The sequence below is a fragment of the Quercus lobata genome, chromosome 6 (assembly GCF_001633185.2).
Source record: "Quercus lobata isolate SW786 chromosome 6, ValleyOak3.0 Primary Assembly, whole genome shotgun sequence".
Taxonomy (NCBI): domain Eukaryota; kingdom Viridiplantae; phylum Streptophyta; class Magnoliopsida; order Fagales; family Fagaceae; genus Quercus; species Quercus lobata.
The window spans coordinates 46,092,954-46,111,367 of record NC_044909.1 but is presented as its reverse complement, the minus strand read 5'-3'; the positions used below and the strand labels follow the sequence as shown (position 1 = coordinate 46,111,367).

The 18,414-nt window shown below is 36.1% G+C and overlaps 3 protein-coding genes across 5 annotated transcripts; 2 read left to right on the top strand and 1 right to left on the bottom strand.

Annotated features, from left to right (window-relative positions):
* The first annotated feature begins 3,996 nt into the window (after positions 1 to 3,996).
* LOC115950682 (pyridine nucleotide-disulfide oxidoreductase domain-containing protein 2-like) lies at positions 3,997 to 12,326 on the top strand. Its single transcript, XM_031067907.1, has 16 exons — positions 3,997 to 4,351; positions 4,448 to 4,609; positions 4,821 to 5,000; positions 5,466 to 5,523; positions 5,967 to 6,017; positions 6,182 to 6,264; positions 7,065 to 7,152; positions 7,902 to 7,943; positions 8,031 to 8,105; positions 8,256 to 8,324; positions 9,213 to 9,328; positions 10,077 to 10,189; positions 10,908 to 10,987; positions 11,214 to 11,334; positions 11,873 to 11,939; positions 12,082 to 12,326. The coding sequence occupies exons 1-16, from the start codon at positions 4,089 to 4,091 to the stop codon at positions 12,209 to 12,211; spliced, it is 1,698 nt and encodes a 565-aa protein (XP_030923767.1). The 5' UTR covers positions 3,997 to 4,088; the 3' UTR covers positions 12,212 to 12,326.
* A 1,151-nt stretch (positions 12,327 to 13,477) lies between these two features.
* On the bottom strand, positions 13,478 to 17,194 carry LOC115993620 (AP-3 complex subunit sigma). 3 transcript variants are annotated; one of them, XM_031117558.1, is made up of 7 exons: positions 17,047 to 17,194; positions 16,899 to 16,966; positions 16,607 to 16,658; positions 16,411 to 16,507; positions 15,320 to 15,390; positions 13,931 to 14,022; positions 13,478 to 13,833 (listed from the first exon to the last, which is right to left on the bottom strand). In XM_031117558.1, exons 1-7 carry the CDS (start codon positions 17,113 to 17,115, stop codon positions 13,767 to 13,769), a joined length of 516 nt encoding a protein of 171 aa, XP_030973418.1. In that variant the 5' UTR covers positions 17,116 to 17,194; the 3' UTR covers positions 13,478 to 13,766. The 3 variants fall into 3 exon arrangements, with proteins under 3 accessions (XP_030973418.1, XP_030973419.1, XP_030973420.1); XM_031117559.1 differs by having other exon boundaries at positions 16,607 to 16,655; XM_031117560.1 differs by having other exon boundaries at positions 16,607 to 16,668; positions 16,899 to 16,941; positions 17,047 to 17,175.
* A 121-nt stretch (positions 17,195 to 17,315) lies between these two features.
* On the top strand, positions 17,316 to 18,335 carry LOC115993619 (protein N-lysine methyltransferase METTL21A-like). The gene has a single exon (XM_031117557.1). It carries the CDS (start codon positions 17,417 to 17,419, stop codon positions 18,269 to 18,271), a length of 855 nt encoding a protein of 284 aa, XP_030973417.1. The 5' UTR covers positions 17,316 to 17,416; the 3' UTR covers positions 18,272 to 18,335.
* The last annotated feature ends 79 nt before the right edge of the window (positions 18,336 to 18,414 follow it).

Below are 18,414 nucleotides of genomic sequence, written 5' to 3'. Positions count from 1 at the left end.
CAGATTGTTTACCATCTCATTAGACAAATTTAAAGCGCCATAAGAGATACCAAACAGGTATTTTTGTATTCTGCCATTTGGCTATTCACCATAAAACAAATTTGTAGTTCAGATCGTGTAACAACTCAACTAATAAACAAAGAAAAAGCTTTATTTCTCTACCGATGAAACCGCAACATACTAACCACTTTTAATCTAATCCAAAAGAACAATGAAATAAAATAAAATAAACCTTTTAATGTATTATTAGTGTAGCAATCTTCACTGAAGCATTTTATCAAACATGTATAATTCATTATTTTTTTTTTTTTTTTAAAAAAAACAAAACAAAACAAAACACATCTCTATAAACAGAAAAATTCATAAAAAATAAAAAATAAAAAAAATAGAGAGAGAGAAGACCTTCTTGCAACATCAGTTGTTAGAAACGTGAGCAAACTTCCAGTGTCGGAGGTTGGAATTTGGAACAATGAGAAGAAGAGACGACTTTGGGCATTTTCTGACAAGACAAAGGCCGATCTCGTAGGAACTAGTACTGTTTAGCTGTGTATCTCTATCTCCGATGGCGATGCTAAGCAATGGCTGTCAAGCTTTGGAGTTGAGAAAGAGAGTACATGGAGGTGCAAGGGGCTGGTGTGCAGGGGCGTAGCCAGGAATTTGTACATGGGGGGGCCGATTCGAAGGTTGAAATCGACGATGATGAGTATCATCATTGTATGGATAGTCTATATTTTTAGGTTGATATGGACCTTCTTTGAGATAAGCTCGTCAGATTTCATCTTGTTTGTTGATAGAGAATTCACATATTTGTTTACGTGATCCTGGATCACAATTTATCTCTTCAGATTGAATTCTTAAACATTTGGAGGGGTGTTCATCAGCCATTGAAATATCAATATTTGTTTCTACAGCCACAGGTGTCCTAATTTCTGAATTGCTAACATCTTTTTTTCTTAAAGAATGCATCAATTGTTTTTCGTTTACTCATAATTCTTTTAGTTTTAAGAATACGACTCAAAAATTAACCTGAAAAGAACTTTAAAAAATAAAATTTTAATTAGAAATTTTTACTTAGTTATATGAATGTTCATACTCAAGAAAAAACAAAATTTTCACTATAATTTAAACAGCCAACCTAGTTTTAATACGACTTTAATTAATAATAACCCCTCAAACAAAAACAAAAATTAAACACACAAGTATTGGTACACAACATAAACCAAACAATTTAACAACACCCACAGCCACATCCACAGCAACATGATATCTAACTAATCAAAAATAGGTAATAAATCAAAACAATTTTACCTTAGAAACTTTGTCTTCACAAAGTGTAAAGATGGGTCACCCGTGTGGCAATGCCTACTGCCTCTGCCTCCAAAAGATCTTCCTTTCAAGACTCATCACAAACAATTTCCCCATGCCTTCAATCACATATTTCTCTAAAAATCTATGAAAATATAAAGAGCATATGAATATTTAGGTGTAGATAGTTGAGAAAATCAAAAGAAGACACTAAAAAGAGATGAATCATGAATGTCTAATGCTTAAGAAAGAGAAGAAAACTCACCAGGCAGTCACCAAGTTCCAAAACTAAAGCTGAATCAGCTGATGAAGAAAGAAAAAATTGGTCTGATTTTTTTTTTTTTTTTCGGGACTGTGAGGATAGAGGACTGGACTTTTAGGGGCTGGTAGGCAGCGGTACTAGTGATAAAAGTATATCAAAGAAGACAAAACAACCAAGTTCCAAAACTAAAGCTAAAGCTGAATCAGCTAATGAAGAAAGAAAAAATTGATCAAATTTTTTTTTTTTTTTTTTTGGACTATGAGGATAGAGGACTGGAGTTTTAGGGGCTGGTAGGTGCCAGTACCAATGCTGAAAGTGTATCAAAGAAGCCAAAAAAAAGAATAAGAAGTAAAAAGGGATAAGGGATTCCGTGGGTAAGAGTGGGTTTTTAGAGAGGGGGAGAAAGTGTAATTTTGTTGTTATTTGGACTTAAAGTATTTAAATGAAGTGGGCCAGCCGGCCAACAGATTTTTGTTTTATTTGGAGTACTTAAAACTAAAGATGGGGTTGGGCTAGGAGAATAGTTGAGAAATGGATAGGGGGGCCGGCTTTCCAATGTTGGGGGGCCCATTTATTTTTTTGTTCATAGTTTAATGGAAAAAAAAAAATTTGCAAGGGCCACGAGCCCCCCAAGCCACTACGTGGCTACGCCCCTGCTGGTGTGTGCAACTGTGCTAGAGAGAAACAAAGAGAAGGAGAAGATAATCTTTTGATTTTACGGAAGTGTAAAGCGTGTTAAAGGGGTGAGAGTTTGAAAATTTTCAAGAGCATTTTTGTACTTTTAATTTAACTAAGCTAGTATCCTGACTTGTCACTTTTTATACAGGTGTGTCAAGTTTTAATTGGACCATGAAACACCAACTAGATGCTGACTTGGTAGTCCAGAAACAACATATACTTTCTCCTTTTTTACATGTTTGGAAAGAGTGTGGGAAGAAAAAAGAAAATAAAATAAAATATTTAATTTAGACATGTTTTTGCTTAAATACCCCTAATAAAAGTTACAAGGTTTGTTTTGGTGGTGGATAAAATTGAAATTTTAGAAGCCATTAGCAGTGGACTCCTTAAAATTGCAAGTTTTGTTACTTGTCTTTCTTCTCATTTTTGCCCAATTTGGGCGGATGAGAAAAGTGGACCCGAATGGATGCTCAATCCTTCCATTTTTTCTTCTTTTCTATCCTATAATCTCAACAAAACTGAAGACATTTGTCATGTCAGCACAATTTCCTTTCTTTTCTCTTCTCGTCCTCTATTTCCAAACAAAGTGTAAGTTTTAACCATCGAAAGCAATTGCACATTAAATCTGTTCTCTAATCTCTACTCTTGTACTAATGCTTGAATAATGTTATTATATTTGCCTCGTAAAAAAATTATTGAACATTTTTTTTTTTTTTGGAGGAACAGGCCAGTCAATTTTATTGAGATAAATCAGACTAAAATACATCAAACAAGTCCTGTGATAATTCTTCTAACCAACAGCAGTTAAAACTGCGCTTCTAGCTAGGAGTGGGTTACAAATTTGGAACCAAGAGCTGGCTTTTTTAATATCTTCAATAACATGCCCCACTGTGTCCTATTCTTTTGTGGATTATTAGTAGCTGTGATGACCTTCAGTGAGTCACCCTCCACCACCACGTGAGCAAGACAAAGCTCCTGGGCAAAAAGGATAGCTCTCCGAGCAGCTAAGGCTTCGACCAAGTCCACTGAACTAGGAAGTTGAATATTTTGGCTAAGTGCAGCGATGATCATACCTTCAGCATCCCTCACTACCACCCCCGACCCCGCTCTCGCAGAACCTTCGAAGATACCGCCGTCGAAGTTGAGCTTATAAACTCCTAAGCCCGGCGGCATCCACTTCTGCCTCATGCGCTGAACGGAAGTCCGAGATGGGCGGACCTGAACATCCCGGAATTCTTGCAATAGCTCCCGAGCCCGTCGCACCGTTTCCCCTACATCCCAAACCGGCTGCTTCTCTCTCAATTTATTCCGTCTAACCCAAATACACCATGCAACCATTGAAAACAGAGCAGCAAAATTTGGACTTGTATCGGCCAACACAGCTGCGATTAAATCACCAAAACTTCTGAAAACTTTTGAACGTAGGGAGCTAAAAATAGGGTCCGATAGCCAAATACTTTTGACCCCATCACACAGCCATAAGCAGTGGATAGTATCTTCAGGATGTTCTTCACAGAGGCTGCAAAACTTGTCAGGTAGAACATGCCGTGAAAACAGAAATGGCATAGGACAATCGATTTCAAAATACGACTGGGCGTAGTATGTGCTATGCTATAAGCCTGTATCAAGTATCAACAGTTGTTTATTACTCCCAAGTCCCATCCCACGTGTCAAAGCTTGGTCTTTGTCAGTTGTCTTTTAGCCTCCTTTTTATTCAAAAGCACCAACCGTCACTCACTCATTCTCTAAATTTAAAATCGTTGATCAGAGAAGAGAGAACACATATCAAATAAATAAAACACTCTCTCCCTGAACTTCCACTTAGTACTATTCTTCTGAGAGAATGTGGCGAAGGTGCTTTAGCAGCAGCAGCAGCGCAACCGCAACGAGCGCGTTGAAGGACAAGAAATGGGACGCGCTGGTCATCGGCGGCGGCCATAACGGCCTAACATCCGCCGCGTACCTAGCACGCGCCGGCCTCTCCGTCGCAGTCCTCGAGCGTCGCCACGTCATCGGCGGCGCCGCCGTGACCGAAGAACTCATCCCTGGCTTCAAATTCTCCCGCTGCAGCTACCTCCAGAGCCTCCTCCGCCCCTCCATCATCAGGTTCATCTTATTTCGCACCTCTTTCTCTCTCTCTAAATTTTATGTTATAGTTAATTAAGCAACTGTGTTTATTTGCAATTTTTGGCAATGGAAAAGAGAGTTAGAGTTACGGCGACATGGATTGAAGCTCTTAAAGAGGAGTCCATCTTCGTTTACGCCTTGTTTGGATGGACGCTATCTTCTGTTGGGACCTGATAAGGACCTTAATCATTCTGAGATTTCCAAGTTCTCCAAACAAGACGCCGATGCTTATCCAAGGTCCTTCTATGCAATTTTCTCTTTCCTCTTCGTTATATCTCCAGCTGTGATAGCATGTTAAATTAGCGATAGTATTTAATCGTTTGACCATAATTCTAACAAAAATGACATAGAAGAATACATACGAACGACTAATGATTAGTTTTATCAAGGAGCCATAGCTAATGCCGTTGTTTTGGGACTAATAAGGCTTTGTGGTTGTGATTTACAGATATGAAAATCAGCTAGAGAACTTCTGTAAATTTATGGATCCGCTTTTGGATTCAGCACCTCCTGAATCTTTGCAAGGCGTTTCATCTTTCAAGGATCGTTTCAAGAATGGAATACAAAAATCATCGTTTTGGGCTCATTGTTTGCGGCAGGCTATCGCCTTGGGCCAAAAGGATATGGTGTAAGAGTTCTTGTTCTTGATGTATGATTATTTCCTTGTAGTGTTAACGAATTGCTTTCTGGTTATTTTTGCAAATACAGTTATTTGTTGTGGTCAAGTGTATATGGAAACCGCCAATGTTCTTATGGCCCCACTGGTTCTGCCCCCTTCTGTGGGATTCAGTTCTTTCAAATTGATTAATTTTATGGTTCGGATTAAATATTACAAATCTAAAGTAATAGCTAGTGCCTTGTAATTCAAAATTTTAAATGACATGGCATCATATACACAGTACATGGTTAGATATACAAGAAATAAAATCTTAATCCGAAAATGGACTCGTAAAATGGAGAGAATCCTAATTCATTTGGTTCTAAGGTCCAATCTCTTGAAAGTTCATGTGGATTCCATGGCTGCTTGATTTATGTAAAAATTTGAATTACAGTCTCAGCCATTTTATGATATGTATCTCTTGATTTTTGACAGGGACTTTATGGACCTTTTATTGTCCCCAGCTTCGAAGGTTTTGAATAACTGGTTTGAGGTTGTCATTTTAATCTTGATTTCTTTGCAATTTTATTTATTAAGATATTGCTTCCACTTATATCAAAACTCAAAGGTGATGTTCAAATTTACTTCATTAACTAGTTTCAAGTCTAGGCATATAGAAATCTCACTTGGGAAGGAATTTTGATCATTTGGATTTGTTTAAATTATTTTTTAAGCATTCATTGACATAGTAGAGCTTTTCATTTTGTGTCATTCCTCATCTGTAAAGTAACTAAAGGATTCTTTCTTAAATTATGCGGTATGATATATTCATGTTATTGTTCACCTTTACTCATCAAAGTGTTCTCGTAGTGATTTTGAATATAGTCTTGTTGGGGGCATAATTGACTATGATAGTTTTCTGATGGGGTTTAAACCTTATAAATTTTTAACTCTATTGGTTCAATGAATATCTGTTACTGACTTTGATATTTACAGACAGATGTTCTGAAGGCAACGCTTGCGACAGATGCTGTAATAGGAACCACAGTAAGAGTTGTTATTAGAAAAACATGGAGAAGCATTTTTTTGAGCATTGAATCATTCTATATAACACAAATGGGCATGTGAACAACCTGAAAAACTATTTGGCACAATTTCTGCTACATTATAAGTATTAATATACAATTGACCTCCTATAATCTGTACAATAGGGGAGTGTCCATACACCTGGGAGTGGATATGTTCTACTTCATCATGTGATGGGAGAAACTGATGGCGATCGTGGAATTTGGTCGTATGTATCTCTAACAATGGCTTGACGTGTAATTTGTTCATCACAAAAACAGCATTGTAAATTGCCTTTGATCCTTTTCCTATTTAAAAGAAATCTAGATTTCATTGATTGTTAATTGCCAAATATGTCTGGGAAAAAAAAAAAAAAAAGCTAAATATATTTTGTATAATTGAATAGAAAAATGAAGCAGTGATATATTGTAATTCTAGTGTAACTGCATGAGGATATTTATAGGGCAAGAAAATATGGCCTATCATGGAGTAGAAATGTCACCATTAGCTTTGGAAATCAGAATAAAGGGATGCCAAATCCTCTAACTTGATGACAAAGAAACTTTATCAATTTGGCAAATACTAAAAATGTGTAACATTATATGTTTTTGTCTTACATTGACTTCAGAAAGCTTTACGTTTAGGGAGATTTGCACAAACAATGGACCATTCTACATCTTTAAATCATTATATATTTTTCTTAAGCTTGTATGATGTGCCCATTTTTTGGTCAAGATTAATTAGTACCTTTACAAAAACCTCAAATTAATGCTCTCCCCTTTTCTTTTTAATGTTGGTAGTTATTGAATTGGGCAATTAGCCATCATGTTTAAATTTATACAAGTATGGAGTTATTGCTTTAAGCTCCCTCTTAGAGAACTGGTGTACTTGAAAATCAAGATTTCTCTCCTTTTCTTGTTAAACTTGGTAGTTACTGAATTAGTCATCGTGTACGTATACAAGTAGGAGCTATTGCATTAAGCTCCCTATTAGAGAACGGATGTGCTTGAATCTTAATATTTCCTGTAGGTATGTGGAAGGTGGGATGGGCTCGGTATCCTTGGCTATCAGTAATGCTGCTAAGGAAGCTGGGGCTCATATTGTCACAAGTGCAGAGGTATATGTGTCTGGAATCACTCCAGTAGCTTTCAGTAATGCACCTCCCTCTTATAAGTACTTTTAAACATTATTCTATAAACTTCAATTTGATATTATTCGGTTGCATCAGTGCAATTTTGTTGTCAGACACAACCAGGATAGGCATGGAAATGTTAGATTCTAGAAATTTAATTAAATTCTAAAAGATTTTAATCGAAGGTTCAAATCATTTGAGACAATGGAATGTATTGAGTTGTTCAGGAATTTACAACATCATGGAAATACTGTTCAGAATTAAAATTTTGAATTTGTACTTTTAAATATGTTGAGAGTTGCATTACTTGATGCCTTATTTGAGATTTCAGCATGCAGAGCCCTGGTCCAATTGCCCTTTATGACTGTGAGTGCCTACAGAGGGAAAGACCTAGAGCTTGGGAAACTTTACTAAATAGTTACCGTAGTTGGATCAAGCAGTTTAGAAGGAACGATGTAACCTTCAAGCAGGTCCCATAGTGCCTCTGATTAAAATAATTTAGACAACAGTACACTGAACACCCAAATATTTTAGATGATAGTGATGTAAATGCTGAGTTTAAGGGAAATATTCTCTTAATTATCTTTGATTTAGGGATCCCCATAAAATAGAATTGGTGTAATTCACTGCAAACTTTTTTTCTTCATTGGTTTCCTTAATATTTTTCAGCTGATGCAGTTATACTTTTTGTATTTGTCTTTTGCTACCCTTGATTTTTCATTTTTGACATTTAGGTTTCACAATTGTTGGTTGAAGACTCTGGTGCAGTGAATGGGGTTAGTTTTGTTGCATGGCTTCCCTCAGTGGAGCAGATTTAAAGCGTGGTCAAACTAATTATTCTATACATGGCTAACGTCATTTAGGTATTGCTGGCTGATGGTACACCAGTGCGTTCTTCAGTTGTTTTATCAAATGCAACCCCTTATAAAACTTACATGGTATTCTATTGACACTACTGATTTATTTTGAATTTACTCAAAGCATACACAACTGATGTTGTAATCATAAGAAAGGTATTTAGGTTAAATTTCTTAACCCTCTGTTCTGCTTGGATTTTATTGTGATTATAGGTTTTGCTCATGTGACAGGATTTAGTGCCTAGAGATGTTCTTCCTGATGATTTCATCCGAGCCATTAAGTACTCAGACTATAGTTCTGTAAGCTCCCTGTTCAACTGTATTTACTTTGACAGTCAAGTGCATACCTTCTTTTTTGTGTCACTTTGTCTGTTATATTGGAATGCTTAGGTAGAGGCTGATATATAACAGCTTCTTGGGTACTATAAGCTATTGAAGAAGAATGTTCTAACATTCTGTAATAATTGGGATTAGATGATTGCATGAAACTTGGTCTAAATGTTTCTATGACCAATTGTGGGATAAGTCTATTAGACATATAACAGCTTCTTGTGTACTATAAGCTATTGAAGAAGAATGTTCTAACATTCTGTAATAATTAGGATTAGATGATTGCATGAAACTTGGTCTAAATGTAATCTATGACCAATTGTGAGATAAGTCTATTATGAACCTTTCAGTTGACTAAGATTTTGGCCTTCATACATTCTAATCCTGTCATTATTTGAAGTCATTGGGTTTATGTTACTTTGCAATAAGAAAAGATATTAGCAATCTATTGGCCTGAAGGATATAGAAAAATATAATTTGACTGAAACTAGGACTGTGTAATAAATGAAATTATGGTGGATACATAAAGGTCAAAAGAAGCAGGTGAACAAAATCCTCCGAGACTCTGTGTTCCTTAGCACTTTGTTATGCTGTGTAAAAGAATCTAATGATAAGATCCCGTATCGCTTCATGAACTTGAAGTCAAAATGCTTTAAGCTTCTATGATTCTGGGAAGTATTAAAATTTTTTATGTCTGCAGAAAGTTTACGGCACTTTCTAACTATAGTAGCATCAGTTCTAGTACATAGAAATTACCAAATGAGCCTGCAGGACCAATTGAAAGTTGTAGCAGGACTTGTTTACCAGTACTCAAAGTTACTTACTTCCTCTGTATGTGGCTATCATCTACTGAAACAGGCAACAACAAAAATAAACTTGGCAGTTGATAAATTGCCCCAGTTTCAATGCTGCAAGATAGGCCATCCTGATGCTGGTCCTCAGCATTTTGGCACCATTCATATTGGGTCTGAAAGGTATGGCATTATCTCAGCAATAATAATAGATTGGTTTTGGATCCATGAGCTATTTCTCATATGTTCTCTGAGACAATTAACTAAAAAGATGTTTCAAAATTGTTGATCACTAATTTCGGGCATCCAAGATTATGCTAATCCTTTGGCAATTTGATTTGGATAGGGTGAAAGGCACAGCTGACAAAAAATATTTGACGACAATGTTTAGATGCATGTCTAACCTGTTATTTCATTACACTAAACTCATCTAATGCTTTTCACGTTGAGTTAAATTTTAGACCTTATAAGAGGGGGAAGTGGCCAGTGGACAATTGGCTCAAAATTCTGCTGGTTCTCTTACCAGCAACATCAAGCAAGGCAGAAATGCAGAGGGGGTTTTATGTAGCAAACTCAATAACTGTAGGAGTTGAGCTTAGAGTATGCTGATAGACATGGTGATTGTCGCAGTTGTGGAATAAACTTTTGTTGACCAGTTTAGTTGACATTCCTAACATGTTGTTTCCCTTCCCAAACAACTCTAACATCATGAGATTGAATTGTAAACCTTTCACTATGATGAACAGATTATTTGAAACATTTAGTTGCATCATTTAATAGTGGACTACCTTCAAAAGTTGAGTGATCCTGGCAAATGTTCCCCCACCTTTAATTTTATATTTCAATTCTGCGTCCTTTACCTCTATTTTGGACATCTAATATTTGAATGCAATTCCAAACTTTCTTATATCTGTTCTGCCTATCTTTTAAGTATGGAGGAAATTCACTCAGCCTGTCAAGATTCTGCCAATGGAATACCATCACGAAGACCAGTCATTGAGATGACAATTCCCTCTGTACTAGACAAGACTATATCTCCACCAGGTACTAACTTTGTCTTTGAGGCAATTGTGATATCTTTTTCCTCTTAGCATTTTTCTGTATGTCGTTAAATTGATTGGTTTTGCACACCTTCTGTATTTTCTATACCAAAATCAAAGATATTGGTGTGGAACCTTAATTCTGAATTCACTCTCGTATTGTGGCAAACTTATGAAAAAGATGTCCATCAACTTATATTTTTACGTTCTTACCCTTTCAGTAATTAGCTCACCCACACACAGATTTTCAGTTCAGCATGTGTTTCATTGGTGTGCAAAATGCATATCTCAAATTTTTTATATGCTTAATTTATGTTTGTATTTCTAGTTGTAATTTTCACTTAAAACTTTCTGCCATCTGTAAGTTGTTTTGTGTGTGTGCGTTGGGGGGGGGGGGGGGGGGGGTATTCAAAATAAGATGTGCTAGAATTAACCCCAAATGTTCTTAAATAAAAATGGAAGGGATGGATTGAGTAAGTAGGATGGTCCCTATAAGCTTTTGTGTTAAAACCACTCTGGAGAACCATTAGCGTGTGACATGGCCATCTGTATTTGCTTCGTTTTCAATGATGTTATTACCTTTTTTTTTTTTGCAGTACTGATATTCTTTCATGTGATGACCTAGAAGTTGGGCATGATCTAGAGATGTTTTTATTCTCAAGTACCCTCTGCTTGCTCATTTTTCAATAGCACATCTGTCAGAATCTTTTTGTTTTTCATAGGTAAGCATGTGATCAACCTGTTCATTCAATACACACCATATAATCCATCGGATGGTAGCTGGGGAGATCCTGCTTACAGAGTAAGTTATATTTTAGAAATTGGTGCATTGACATTGTCCTGCAATGCTGCAATTGCTTCGTCTTGCTTTATACATAAAATGTCTTTTATCTTTCAGCAGTCACATGTTCTTTTGTTGTCCCAATTAGAAAATTTTCACTCTAATTATGATTTAATTTGTTTGTGGGTAGCGGATCTTCATTGTTCTGACTAATCCTTGGAAAACTGGCAAATTATCTTCTTTGCAGGAATCATTCGCACAAAAATGTTTTACCTTGATTGATGAATATGCCCCTGCATTTAGCTCATCGGTCATTGGCTATGACATGTTGACTCCACCAGATCTTGAAAGGGAAATTGGTCTGACAGGTACTTCATAACCACAAATATTACCTAGGAGTTTCGACAGGATGTTCAGGCAATTAAGTTAGGGTCTGATTGGCACTCTACAACCAAACAATCCTAAACCAAAACACAAACTCTGTTAGGGTTACACAAATATTTGGTTGGAGGGTTGGAATCCTAAACCAAGTTGACAGAGTTTTGCTCCAAACTTCCAAACTATTATCAGGCAACTTAAATAAGCATTCATGAATACTTTTTGTTACATGGCCTATTTAAAAAGCCATGTGACTTGTTTAGATGACTTAATCATCTAAAAAAAATACACATGCATGGTCATTTGAACCATCTAAATAATGTTAAAAAAGTACTAGCTCTAAATCAGCAAAAATTTAGTTCACAGAAATATAAGTTCATAAGACTTTGTTGTTATTGTTGGGACAAAAAAGCTTGATAATTTGTTTACTTTGTGACTATTCTCATAAATTAACCAAGCTGCTTATCATACAATTTTTATAAAAATACTGTTTCTTAAACCATTCTAATCTAAAATGATGTTTAACAGGAGGGAATGTCTTCCATGGTGCTATGGGTTTGGATTCTCTCTTTCTCATGCGGCCGGTAAAAGGATGGTAATTCATTAAAGCATATAGATGTTTACAATTAGAATCATCATAGAAATTTGTCTTTTTCTTGCCATTCGTTCTTACATAGTTTGATAGTTACATGGGGAAGTATTGAAATCTAATTTGATTTGTGATTTTGGGAACGAAGGTCAAATTATAGGACTCCACTCCAAGGGCTGTACTTGTGTGGGAGCGGGGCCCATCCTGGTGGTGGTGTGATGGGTGCACCTGGGCGTAATGCTGCACAGCTAGTTCTTCAAGATGTCAACAAATCATAAAATTGATATATTAAAATTCCCCAGCCATATGGTCTGAACTGAGCTTATAAAAAAACAAAAAACAAAAAGCAAAAAATAAAAATGGAAGGCTTTTAAGAGTTCCTATTTCCTTTTATTCCTTTAGTAGGATTTGCTTTACTATTAGTTATTTTATGAATCAGCACTATCTTGCACTTGCTATCTTTATAAACGTCAGACCACCCAGGCTTTCTGTTTCCCCTCACATGTAGACAAATAGATTGGAGCTTCTACAAAGCTTGGTTTTTTGAAAGCCATAGTTTATTAGGTCTATTAATGAATGCTGAAGTGGGAGTTGCACAAAATTGAATTAAGGGTTTATTTGGGATTCATTTTTTTTACTGAAACTAAAAAATTTTTGCTGAAAGTACAGTAGATAAATGTAAAAATTAGTTAAAATAACATAGTAGGATTCATGAATAGTACCAAAAAATACAGTGAGACTCATAAATAATAGTAAAAATGAGCTGAATAGTAAAATAAGTTGGCAAAAATAATTTTGCCAAATAGACACTAAAGGGGTATTTGTTTATTTCCTTTTGCCACTTTTCAATGTACTGAGACTTGCTCAAATCCTCCATGAGTGAACTATTGAGCAACTTATTACATATTTTGATTGAATGTATTTCTTGAGTTAATTGGGTAACCTGGAGTAGGTTTTGTTAAAATATATTGTATGACCATATTTTGTTAAAAAATAATCACATTATTTTAAGAATGGTTAGAGACTGTCAAATTTTTCCCACGACTTGCATGATACATTCTGTGACTGAACCACACATAATTCTCAAGATTTTTCCCAGCCCGGCCTTTTAAACACTAAATCCATCCTGCCCGAAAACATAATGGGCCTAATTTTAAGAGGGCTCAACTTGTAAGGCCTGAAATAAAAAGTCCACCCAAATAATGACAGGCTATATTAGGGCCCAAGCGAATGGGTTTTATAGTCAAACGGAAAAATCAAGCACAACAGCTTAAGTTTTTGTGATATTTTATTTTTATTTTTTTGAAGAGAACTGTCTGTGATTTGGATTAATTTATTTGCTAAACTCTGGCACAAGTACAATTGTAGCTTTAAAATTAAAAATAGTTAAGTTTTAAAAAGTTGTACATGAAAGTGAGAATTAACATAAAATAGTTAATTCAAACCCACACGAACTAGATTTTCTCTAAAAATAAAAGGTATTTTCAGTTACAAAATATGAGCTGCCAGGTTAAAAATATGTGATATTCTAAACCAGTCAGTAATTGCTAAACAGAAAAATAATCTGTATCCTTTTTTTCATATTTAATCAAACGACATTTGAAGTTTGAACAACCAAATGCTAAAAGAGATCAGATCCAAAGAGCAATCTGGATCAACTGGGGGAATGCAAGGAATGGCAAGAAACTGTATGCACTATGAACCACCCCTCCCTCACCTCCAAAAAAGAATATAAAGCCCAAGAAAGATAGGAACAAACTTTTGGAGGCTATGTATGATAACATTCGCAGGAAATATTGTTGATCATTTAATAGCTCACTTAAAAACCAGATGCTATCGGTTCCGCCAGCCAGAAACAGACTTGGGTACAAGGGTGATGGAATTGGAGGCAGATTCTAACCTGCATCATGTGTAAACTGAGCTTCTATCAGTAACGCACGCAAACATCCCCCTCACAAACACACACACACACACACACACACACACACACAGGGCACCTTGATATTTCTTCAACAGCCTTCACGAGTTCTGTAGAACTTGTTTCCAGCACTTGGCCTCCAAAAATCATTTCATCTAAAATAGTATGTATCTGATAAAAACACAAGAAAAACAATTGAAGCTTATTCCAATGGAGATTTTGCACGAATTTTTTCTTGGGAAACATACGACTAACAAATAAAAGCAATTGATTGAATTCATTATAACAATCAGAATCTACCTCAGTTTAACTTAATTTTTGAGTAGCAAATGCTTTAAAGCTAATGCCTAATGATATAAATCATAAGAATTAAACATTGGCACTGGAAGTTCAAATGGGAACCACAAGAAAACAACAAACTGGTTGAGTCAATGTGGAAAGGAAATGATTGACTTAAACATGGTCTGAGCAAACATTACATAGTATTAGAGCTCAAAAAAACCTAAAGTTTGCCCCTAATGACAAATTAAACCTTGACAATTTAAACTCCAGACTTTATAAGTCATGACAATCTAAATATTCTGTCTATATCTGTTAAAGATCACTAATGAAATACCTGTTTCGAGACTCATTACTTCAATCCCTTCTTTTCTTATATATCATTTTCACTCCTTATTTATATTTAAAGTTTTTCTCTCTCTATTGATGCTGGCCCTCCCTCTATTGTGTTCTGCACCTCCCCACTCTCTCAAAGTTTCTCTCTCAAATGTGGAGAAGAAGTCAACCACCTAGCAAATCAGCGCCATTTTGGGAAAAAAATACTCCAATAAAAATTTTACTCCCATAAGATAGGTTGCTTCGTTAGTGGTTTTTAACATACATGAAGGAAGTGTTAGATTATCGCGGTTTATGAACTCTACGATTTAGTGTCCATTTGGCAAAGATTATTTTTGCCAATTTATTTTACTATTAAACTTATTTTTGTTATTATTCATGGATCTCACTGCACTTTTTGGTACTATTCACAAGTCCCGTTGTACTATTTCAACAAACTTTTACCTTTATCTACAGTACTTACAACAAAAAATTTTCAATTTCAACAAAATAAGCAGATCCCAAACGGATCCTGAATATGGAAAAAGTCATTTTATTACTTATAAAAAAAAAAGCCAAAATTCAAAGGTCACGGTGTAATTTTTCATGAGGGGGTAAACTCTGGGTTTCCTCTTTTTGGACTTTCCCCAAAATATAACATCCAATGACAATTTTCCCGACTGCATCCTTAGAAGCAGAGTGATTAAATTAAATATCCAATCTTCTAGTGAGCATCGTCCGAAGCTGACGGATAAGATGTTGTTTGTCAAGTTCATAGTACAGAAAATGTGCATAGCAGTTGTTTCTACAATTTCATATTTCAGAAGAACTGAGATAGAAACATTTATTTCAAATACTTTAAAGGGATACAAACCTTGCTATAGTTGAACACAATGTCAAGCTCGCATACATTTTTAAAGCATTTGTCCAGCGTTTCCACAAACACTGTACAGCATTAAGGCATAAGTAAGCATATAATCCAATCATACGAAAAAAGCAACAATTCAAGAGACAAGTATGAGCTTTACACTAATAAATAGGCTACTCACTGTCACATTCAGCTTATTCAATATATAGTGACATACATAACAAAGAAGTCTATTGGCATAAACTATGATAAACTTCAATATGGATCAAATACATATTATGACATAACACACCTTCAAGGTGATAAGCCTTAAAGAGCAGTAAATCTTAACTGAAGTTACAGAATAGCTAAAAAATTAGGCAAGCTTACAAGGATGAATATTGATTCCATCATAATCAAATTCATACAAGAGTATACCAAAGCATCCTCCAAATTGCTTAACCTTTTAATGTAATTAAGGTGAAATTTTCAATTGCTTCTAATTGCTATACAAAGAAATTCACTTGGGAAAATGAAGGACTGTCCAATCTAATCAGAAGGAAATCTCATAGCACTACAGAAACTATAACCGCTGACTGCACACCACTGAGCTATTGAGTGAATCCCACATAATTAGCGCTAGATAACCATGGACAAATACTTTCTTGAATAAATTGGGGACAAATTAAATACTTTCACATGCTTATATGAAGAAAAAAAAAATCTCAATGGGGTTTAGCATTATCAATTGGAGAAGCTTGCATCAAATCAACAATTTAGCTTTGCCTACATAAACTTAAGTAAAAAGAAACTATATTCGGGATTCACTATCTAGATAGTACGTGCTAAAAAAATTCCTTCCATCTTAATAATTAATACCATTTTGATTATTCTGCCTCCCATGCTTCAGCAATATTTATAACTCTCTAACAGATGGACAGGTGGTCCTAAAGTCTACTTTCGCAATAACTGATTCGTGATAAATTTGCAACATTCATTCACCACTACTTTGCTTCACAAACATTTTATATGTTCTACATTAACATTCTATTGACACAGATAGTATCGCCAACGCATGATAGTCAATGGAGAGTGAATAATTCCAAAAAAAAAGTTACCTTGTATCAAGTCGAGCATGGCCAGCTCATTTTCAGAACTATCAAAAACTAAAACGAAGTAAAGTGTTGCATAGTGCTTGTATACAAGGCTGCTATCCTGTAGAAATAAAATTAAGTAAAAAGCTAAAATTACAGAGTTTTACTATGAAATATTGTAATTAAGAACCCAAAAGAGAAGTGAATATCAAAAAATTACCGGACCAAAAATAGACGCGGCATCTAAGAAATTGCTTACATTCTCAGCTCTACTGCATAAGACTGTATCACAATCAACATTTAAGAGTGAAACAAAAAAAGAAACCCTAGAAACTCGCTCGAAATGGCCGATTATACCAAACAAATTAAATTAAAAATTAGTTATAACTGTTCGGTCCAACCAAAGCATAATGTTATACCGAGATCCGACGCCGTTTAACGCAGCAATTCGATTATTAATCGCAAAAATGTTGTGTGTGTGTGTGTGTGCGTGAGAGAGAGAGAGAGAGAACCTCCAAAAACGCTGCGGATAAGCTCCTGTTGCTTCTCGACAGTCTGAAATCAAAGAATGAAACTCAATCTGATTATTTATAGCGGAATTATAACTTGACGATCTTCCCAAATTGGAAATGGTGAAGTTAAAAATTGAGAGAGAGAAACCTGGAAATCGTAGAATTTGGCAAGGCGAGGCTTGCCCTGAGTGTTCATTACCATCACCGATCGTATCATCTTTTGCCCTCTCTTCCCAAAAACGCAACCACTATTTCAAGGTCTTACTCTTAAGTCTTAACTAATCCATCCTTTTATATTTTGTAGTTAACGACTAGCCATTTACTTGTCTAAACGGTATGCCGTTGCTTACCACATAGACATATAATAAAAATATAAAAAAATAAAAACAAAAAATGTAAAAAAAAGACGGTGTCGTTTTGTATTAACCTGGACGGATAATATGATATAAAAGCTGCGCCAAACAAGCCCTAAAATAGCCTGAGACAGCGGCGGGTTTTATGTATACAAAGGAGTAAACATGGATACTACTACTACTCATGAAAACGACGATGATGAAGACGACATAAACCCAGTCACAATGATCCTACCAGATGAACAAAACGACAACGATGCTAAGAGATTCTCTACGGTTCAACAACCACAGCAGCATTACGTCCGTTCGATCGACTCAACGGTGGTGATCAGGCAGCTCCCATCGCAAGGCATCTCGTTCCAGCTCTGGCCCGCAGCAACCACTCTCGTCACCCTCCTTGATCACCACCGCTGTGACCCTAGCAACAGTCCCTTGTCTTCCACACTCCTCGATCAACGTCGCAGTCTCAATATCCTCGAGCTTGGATCCGGAACCGGCCTAGTCGGAATCGCCGCAGCCGCTACTCTCAGTGCTAATGTCACGGTCACCGACCTCCCACACGTCATCACGAACCTCCAGTTCAACGCTGAAGCGAACGCCGCTGTTTTGGCCGCGAACGGTGGGACCGTCCACGTGGCGCCGCTGAGGTGGGGAGAGGCCGATGATGTGAATTTGATTGGGCGAGACTTCGATCTTGTACTGGCCTCGGATGTAGTGTATCACGATCACCTCTACGAGCCTTTGCTCGAAACGCTACGGTTGTTGTTGCTCGTTGACCGCGAGGGTCAAAGTCAAAGTCAAACTGAAAAGAAAGAAACAGAAACAGTGTTTGTTATGGCACATTTGAAGCGGTGGAAAAAGGAATCGGTTTTCTTCAAGAAGGCAAGGAAGCTCTTTCACGTTGAGGTTCTTCATGTGGATCGTCCCAGCCAGGGGTCTAGGGTTGGAGTTGTTGTTTACCGTTTTGCTAGGAAGCCTCAAAGTTTGAATTCTGCATTGTCAAACGTTAGCTTGACTTGATGACTCATTGTAGGAACTTTCATTTTTGGTTTGAATGTTGAAGAAATTTGGAGTATTCTGAAAATCTGTGTTTTGTGAAAAAATTACGGGGAGTTGTAACTATAAAACAGAGTTTTTGAGTTTTTAAAAACGCTCTTTTAATC